Below are 7,958 nucleotides of genomic sequence, written 5' to 3'. Positions count from 1 at the left end.
TAGCACAGATTGCTTATGCGCATACACGTTTGAATAAAAAGCACTGTTTACATGTAGTTCAAATTTAGAATGCATCTTTGATTAAAATATGGATATCAATTGTTTTCAACTTTTTAGGAATATGCTGTGCCAACCTCAAGGACAACAAAGCCCTGATGAAAATGGGCTTGGGGCTTGTTCTTGTGGGGCATGTAAACTTCCTTCTTGCTTCATTGATCCATGGTGCAGTGCTGAGGCACATCAATGTCCACAAACAGGCGCGCGCCATGGTCTTCGCCATCTCCAACGTGATAGCAATTGTGACTGGATTATTTGTAAGTAGCCTCCTTAATATAAATGAATTGATTATCTACTTTTTAAATGTGTGTTATATGTACTTGTATGACTTATAATCTACAGGGAATCATTGATGGAATACTTACCATTGTATTGTCCAAAAACAAGAATAACAAGATCCTGGTAATTGCCTTTTTCCCTTTGGCACAGTCCATATCATTTTCAGCTCATGCTTAAACCCATCATGTTATAGTGCAGGGGGTAATTTAGACTTAAAATTGAAATATATAGACATTAGGGCGGTTCTTTTAATATGAATGTGCTATTGTTTTTCAGAAGTGGGTCCTGTTGCTCTTCAGCCTTTTAGTAGGAGTGTTAGCTATTGCCTCTGCCACTGGTTTGTGTGTCGCCATGGTACAGGCAATAATTAATAAAGGGAGAGGCCTACTAACGCATTGCAATTTTACTGATGAGATTGAGTCTGCAAGAATCACATACGAATGCCCCTTTGACCCCACCCGTATATATGTAAGTCAATTCTTCTTTTTGTCTAAATTCCACCGAGATTCTAATTCATCTGATACTTTTAGACCACAACATTAATTCTATGGGTGCCTCTAATCGTCATGTCAGTGGTGGAAACAGTATTTGCCTTCCGCTGCTTTGCTGTATGCACATCATTCCTATACTTCTGTCCATGCAGGAGAAAGCCACTGAGGGCTAGGACGGTGAGCATTTCTTCATACATCACATTACAGTATGTTTTTATGGAGTTTTCATCTGATCTTTGTTAATTACAGGTTCAAATCAAACTAAAAGTAGAAAGTCAGACAGCTCCTTTACCTGTGGAGCCTGAAGAGGAGCCTGAAGAAGAAGATGAGCTTCTGGATAGTGACACCGCAGTGGCTCAGAGTAACTGGCTCTGAATTAAAGCCAGGCTAAAATGAAATGAGGAGGAACTGCCAGATCCAGGTCCTTTACTATGCGTTCACTCTCGCACATACATCACATCATAATTGGGACTAAATCTGAAACTAAACCCGGACTAGACCAGAACTAACCAAAAACCACATCAAGACAAACATGGGTTCAATTTAGGTCCAAATATTGTAAGTGTGAACACACCTCTAAAGACCCAGCAAGTCTTTGTCTTGTGCCTGTTACAACTATAAATGAGATTTTTTTTTTTATTTGACTGGATTATGCTGTGATAAGTTTTACAAAATGTATTGTGCTAAGTGTATTGTTTATGTATTATAATATGTATATACTTTTAAGTCCTCTTGTGTCTCATTTCATTAATGACCCAAATTATGTTTAACTGTTTTAATTGTTATTGACACACTTTTATCAGAAACAAATGAGTTGACACATTGTAGAGGTAAGGAGTAGAAATATACAATTTACAAACTCTCGTCTTCCGTAAGACTCCTCAGTGCAATCCAGTTTAAAGATTGCCAATAACATTGATTAGTGGACACAATTGACTGCAAGTTTAAAAAAAGAAACATTTACATTATTGAAATATATTTTTATCCAACATAAGAATGTATACACTCTTACTGTGAAATGGGTTTACCAATTCTCATGTACGGGCATGCTTCCAACTTGACTATAATTGACAAGGCACGTGACAAAAGTAGGAATAAAAAAAGCAAACATCTATGATTTAAATAACTTAAATCCTTAAGACACACAAAAGTACATAAACACTAACCATTTTACGTTGTTCCACAAGAAAAAGGATATAAAAAACAATTTTATCTGGGTCCAAAATGTTCTAAAGAAGTCCTACAAAATTGTACTGAGATTGAATTCCCATTAAGTAAACATAAAAGGTTCAGTCCAATATTTTCCAGTGCAGTTGCACAGAAAATGAAAAGAAAATATTGGTTTAGAAAAAGTCCAAGGGTGTTGCAGTATTGCCACTGGATGCTACTCAAGACATCAGGGTGTTTTTGACTCTTCTTTTGGCCTGAAGTTTAAAAGAAATAAAGTTAGAAACTGCTGCGTGGTCACACAAGATTTCAAAAAGATGTACGCACTTTGAAGTGTCCATTTTCTCATCCTCTGGCTCCTTCTCTTCTTCTTTAACTTCTGCAGTACGAGAGATTTACAAAAAATATCAATTAGCACATTAGAAAATCATCGGCCATGTCAATGTGCTGAATTGACAAATATTTAATACCTTCCGTTTCCTCCTGCACTTTTTTCTCCTTTTCTTCTCCCTCTTTCTCGCCTTCGGTTTTTGGTCGCTTGGGTTTCTTGTAGCTTGCAACATTTCTGCGCCCTCCTTCACCTTCATCTTCTGAGTCGGAGAACTCTTCTTCACATGCTACCCTCTTGTCATGGGCACGAACTACAAAAACACAGCACCGTAAATGAAAGTCTATCCACTTGCGTAAAAAACCTGATGAATTAAAGAAAATATGTTTACTTGATATGCGTTTGTTGGGATCCTCTTCCTCCTCATCTCCACTGTCTTCCTGCACAGCATCTTCTGGAATGGCCTGCATCTGAACTCCAGGGGCGTGAGGCAACATGCGCAAGTTCTCAAACAAACGCTGTCTGAAATAAAATAATAAAACTTTAAAAACAACCTGAACCAAAACATGTTCAAAAATGCTTTTTGTACTAACTTGATCTTCTCCAAGTAGTCATTTGTATTTTGGTTTGTCATGTTGGAGGGGCTGATGTGGAGCTTGAAGTCTGGCCCAAAGTACTCAAAGTAATCATTGTATGGGAGCTCTGCAAAAGATTCCAGCTTCATAAATTGTAGTTGGTTCTTTGTTGAATACCGTGTCCTTTTATTAAATGACTTACCATTAGGGATAGAGGCATCAAGTGCCACCGCAGTCTCATATGTCCAACAACGTGCCACATTTCTAATAGTGTAACCTCCTCCACCCAGCATTAGCAATGGAAGGTTGAAGCTTTTCATGTACTCCACACACTTGGCATGGCCTGAGAAGAAAGAAAATGAAGTATATAAAAACAGAAAACAAATATATACAACTATGTAGATAATGTAGCTATGTGTGTAGATAATAACCCACCTTTAATGGTAAGGTTGAAGCAGCCTAGTCTGTCCCCTGACAAAGAGTCTGCGCCACACTGAAGGACCACCGCACTGGGTTGGTACATCTCCATCACCTTGGCCATGATCTGAAACCACAAACCATCAGTCATCCATGCTTATGTGTCAGGAACTAAGATGATTTATTTATCTATTTACTTACAGGTTTGAAAATGGCTTCATAGGACTCATCATCAATTCCATCCCTCAGTGGGTAATTCACAGCGTAATATTTGCCCTTACCAGCACCAATGTCCTGCAGATAAACCACACGTTACACATTGTTGAAACGGTGGTTGAAATTGAGTGCAAATGCTGTGAGCTTACTCTGAGGTCCCCAGTGCCAGGAAAATACTCTCCGTATTTGTGAAAGGACACGGTCATGACGCGGTCTGTTGTGTAGAAGGCTTCCTCCACGCCATCACCATGGTGGATATCAATGTCAATGTACAGAACTCTCTGATGGTATCTAAAGACATAAGAACGGTCATATTAGAACAGACAAAATGTTGTGGTGTTTACAGCACAAATGTACCCAGGCTTTTTTCTTACTTCAGTAACTCTAAGATGGCAAGGACAATGTCATTGACGTAGCAGAACCCAGAGGCTTCAGACTTCTTGGCATGATGCAGACCTCCAGCCCAGTTAATGGCTATGTCTGTTTGCTGCTTGTTCAGTTTTACAGCACCAGCTAAATATGAATAAATACTGTATTTGATTCATGTATTCTTCAAAAAACAAGCCCACAAACTACTTACCAACTGAACCTCCTCCTGAGAGCTGGCAGAACTCAAACAAACCATCAAAGACTGGACAATCTTCACCCACATTGACTGAGGAAACAACACAAGCAATTCTCAAAACAGTTCTGCTGTTCAAGTCAGATGAAAAAGTATTTTTGAGTCAACTTACACCTCTGCATTTGTTTGCTGTACTCCGACATGTTGTCTGGACGAATAGAGCGTAGGAATTTTATATAATCATCACTGTGATACTTGGTCATCTCTTCTCCGCTTGCTTTGTGTGGACGCTTGGGGAAAAAAAGGAAAAAGATGATATCAAATATACCATACAGTGTCAAAGTCACTGTAACCAAACTAAAGTACAGACATTATACTTACATAGATCTCCATCTTCCTGTACAGGCCATAGTTCAGTAACAGGTTGTGGGTCATACGGATGCGGTGAGGTTTCATTGGATGTCCCTGGCCATAGTAGTAGTTTCCAACATCGCCTACAATTAGATGGAAAAAAAGAATGAATTCTTAAAACTGGATCAAAAATCAATCAAACGAGGTTTTTCAAACAATAATAAAACATTCTAGCCTTACTCGTTGAAATTAGAGTCTGTGTTACATTATTATTAATTCCCCAGAAAACAGGAAGTTTACAATATTTTTGGAATAAATTTCAGATAAGACGTTAGCGATGATCGTTAAATTAGGTCGATTTACACCAAAGTTAGGCTAATTACTCATTACTCCACCAGACGAATGATCTATTATAAATTGCGATATTTTGGATCGTAGTACACATCGGTGAATAAAACCTCCAGTTTCCATTGAAAACCGGGGACTGATGTGAGAAAGGAGCTAGCTGAGCTAGCTACCGTGCAGGTTAGCAAAATGCAAAATAAAGTCAAGTTTTTCAATGCACAACTTGCCATCTTCAGCTGCACTGAGATATTATTGCACACAATGCGACACACGAAAGTACCTACCATCATAGTAGTAGCAAACTTTTTTCTTTGTTCCTTGCGAAGTAAGCGCCATTTTAGTCCCTTTAGCAGCTTTGAGCGCACCGTGTGTGAGACAACAGCGACAAGCGGCGAGAGGATCAGTCAGTGTTGGCTGTGCTGCACGCCCTGTCCAGCAGGGGGCGCCAAAGTATGGACAAAACTACATACTATCAGGTAGGCTCACTTTCTGTCTTTTGTCATGTTTCAGTGGGTTTGCTGTCAGAAGTGGTAGGGTAATCAAACATGGTAAAAACAGTTGCTTCAAATACTATAATATTTGTATGAGGAACTAATTAGTGGTCCAAGAACCACTCTACTCAAGCAAGAGTAAAAACTGGGGAACAACAGACAGATGGGGTGGCTATCTTGACGCTTTTCTGTCTTGACGCTGTGTGTATTATATATAAAGGAACAATATTCCCATAAAAACACCTGGCAAGTCCAATTTTGTGGACTTGCCACCCCGTTCACATAAGAGCACAATTTAAAAAAAAATAATTGTGCAAGCAAAAGAAAAAATATGTTTTTTTTAGTGTATTATATCAGTCTATTTCATGGCAAAGTCAAAAAGAAGGACAAAACATTAAATAATTCACAAATATCTGAAGGAGTGGTTCATGTAAAGTGTATGCTTAGTTACCATAAACAAAATAAACTTACTGTTAAATGTACTGAGTAACAGTACGTATACTGAGTACTGTTACTTCAATAAAAATATTACTCAAGTAGGAGAAGTAGTTGGCGTAGTAGTACTGCAAGAAAAGTAATTTAAAATGTACAACTTTATTACAAAAAATGGCACGCAATTTAATGTAACCGAGTACTACCCACCTCATTAAGAGCTTATGTAGTCCTATTTTAGACATGGTTTAGTCCCAGTTTAGACTTAGAATAGTGCTATTTGAAGCATGGTTTATTTATAGTTTCTTAAGTGGTACGTGAGTACCACTAGCTGTCACTGTGCCAGGCTATTTGTAGGCATTTTCAAAGTATTTAAACCCACTCATCACCGAGTAAACATACTGTCAGACATACAGTTTAAACAAACCAGTGCAACATTGTCTCAAAGAGAAAACAATAACATTAATTTGCAGGGATGGTCTGATACAGCTGCAGTGGCCGATATTAAGATTTAAAAAACCATAGCAAGTCCCATAAAGTCACAAATTAACTTTTCACCTTGTAAAGACAATTACAAAATTTATTTCTGGGATATACAATCATTTGTTGCGTAAAACATTACCTACTGCCATTTAGCCTTATTGCACTGCTATTTCCATTTTTACTCATGAGTCTGTTCAAAAAGACAAATCTGATGCACCGAGGACATGAGGGATTGTCACATGGGCAAGACTGAAAAAAAAATCATTGCCAAATATCGGCTTTCATATCTTATCAATGCCAATATCTAGGAAAACCCTCCAATATCACCAATACCAATATTGGAACCGATATATATCACCCATCCCCATTAATTAAAACTGCTTTGCTGACTTCCGGAGATGGAGCAGGTGTAATTGGCCGCACTGCTACGCCTCTCTTCCGATATTTGAAAAAAAATAAAAAAATTCACCCCTAAAACCCCCAAAAACGAGGAACAGGACAAAGTGAGAGACTGACAGAAAAAAACTGGACGGTGAGCTGACTCTGTCTCAAGCTACTGATGCTAATATGGCTAACACAGCTTGAAGGGACGCCCCTCGAGACGAATGCCGTACAGACAAGCACCCCTCTGCGATGCAGACTCACGGGCCTCTACAGGGCAGACGGAGGAGAGGACATAACTTTACAACAGCTGGCCCTCATGTTACATGAAATGCGGCATGACATGATGTCATTGAGAGCTGAGGTGAGGTCTGAAAGTGGCGCCCTCTTCAACAAAATAGAAGTTGATGTGGTGGGCCTGAAACTGTGGGCGGAGAACGAGCCTATGAAGAGCAAGAGTCCTGATTTTGAATCCAGATCCCACTGAAACCACCTAAGACTTGTGGGAGTCCCGAAGGGTCAGACCCACTGACTACATTTCTTATATAGTGTCGGTCAAATGTCTGGATACAAACTGAATGTACAAAGAAATTAAAATATTTCTTACTGGCAACCCCCCTTGACTTTTAAAAAGACCTACTCAACCAACGGATAAATATTTAGGCATCAGCCCTCCTGTACGGTGTGGCCTGCTGGAGCAGCAGCATCACAGAGAGGGAGAGGAAGAGGCTGGACAGAGTCATCAAGAAGTCCAGCTCCGTCCTGGGCTGTGCTCTGGACTCGGTGCAGGAGGTGGGGGACAGGAGGGTCCTGGCTAGATTCACATCTATGCTGGACCATGAGTGTCGCCCCCTGCAGGACACTCTGTCCGCTCTGGAGAGGAGCTTCAGTGACAGACTGATCCACCCTCGCTGTGGGAGGGAGAGGTTTCGCAGGTCTTTCCTTCCTGCTTCTGTCAGACTGTATAACAAACACTGCTAGCCCTGAACATGTGCAATACTGACTTAATCACAAGTGTTTGTGTGTGTTTACTTACCATTAGTATTAGTATTATTTAGTCTTATGCAAGCTATTTTTACTTTATTTTATTATTGTTTTATTTGTATTTGTATTTTTATCTTTATCTTTTTTTGTTTTATTTTATTTTTTCCCCTCCATTCCCTATTAAGATATGAGAGGAGTTTTGTTAATGAGAGTTTTTTGTTTTGTTTATAAGAGTTCTTCTATTAAGAGTGTTTTTTTTTAAACTTCCTATAAGTTATCTGTCCTTTCCCCCTGTATCTACTGCGCTGTAACACCGAAATGTCCCCATGTGTGGACAATAAAGGAATATCTTATCTTATTACTGAGATTTATCTCTCTATTCTCTATCTATTCCCGCCT

The 7,958-nt window shown here is 39.2% G+C and overlaps 2 protein-coding genes across 2 annotated transcripts in view; one reads left to right on the top strand and one right to left on the bottom strand.

Annotated features, from left to right (window-relative positions):
- tmem54a (transmembrane protein 54a) overlaps positions 1-2,039 on the top strand; it is a 2,713-nt gene extending 674 nt beyond the window's left edge. The window contains exons 2-6 of the mRNA XM_072457336.1: positions 118-314; positions 400-459; positions 613-804; positions 867-1,004; positions 1,077-2,039. Of these exons, the coding sequence (XP_072313437.1) occupies positions 118-314; positions 400-459; positions 613-804; positions 867-1,004; positions 1,077-1,202 (713 nt within the window). The 3' untranslated portion in view covers positions 1,203-2,039. The remainder of the gene's footprint in view (positions 1-117; positions 315-399; positions 460-612; positions 805-866; positions 1,005-1,076) is intronic.
- LOC140370265 (probable histone deacetylase 1-B) lies at positions 1,595-5,215 on the bottom strand. Its single transcript, XM_072457335.1, has 14 exons — positions 5,073-5,215; positions 4,474-4,586; positions 4,265-4,382; positions 4,111-4,185; positions 3,905-4,043; positions 3,680-3,821; positions 3,516-3,608; positions 3,333-3,441; positions 3,100-3,240; positions 2,916-3,024; positions 2,714-2,844; positions 2,465-2,635; positions 2,322-2,373; positions 1,595-2,251 (listed from the first exon to the last, which is right to left on the bottom strand). Exons 1-14 carry the CDS (start codon positions 5,122-5,124, stop codon positions 2,224-2,226), a joined length of 1,473 nt encoding a protein of 490 aa, XP_072313436.1. The 5' UTR covers positions 5,125-5,215; the 3' UTR covers positions 1,595-2,223.
- Positions 5,216-7,958: the final 2,743 nt, after the last annotated feature.

Source organism: Eucyclogobius newberryi, unplaced genomic scaffold (genome assembly GCF_026437365.1).
Source record: "Eucyclogobius newberryi isolate DKJ021-1_F unplaced genomic scaffold, fEucNew1.0.hap1 SCAF_21, whole genome shotgun sequence".
NCBI lineage: Eukaryota > Metazoa > Chordata > Actinopteri > Gobiiformes > Gobiidae > Eucyclogobius > Eucyclogobius newberryi.
The sequence above is the reverse complement of the archived record's forward strand: the minus strand, read 5'-3'. Positions and strand labels throughout refer to the sequence as shown.

Coding starts and splice junctions, on each gene's coding strand:
- LOC140370265 (XM_072457335.1), bottom strand. CDS start 5,124: ATGGCGCTTACTTCGCAAGGAACAAAGAAAAAAGTTTGCTACTACTAT. Junction 2,845..2,915: donor GACTACTTGGAGAAGATCAA/GTTAGTACAAAA, acceptor ATTTTATTTCAG/ACAGCGTTTGTTTGAGAACT. Junction 2,252..2,321: donor GAGAAAATGGACACTTCAAA/GTGCGTACATCT, acceptor TTTAAACTTCAG/GCCAAAAGAAGAGTCAAAAA.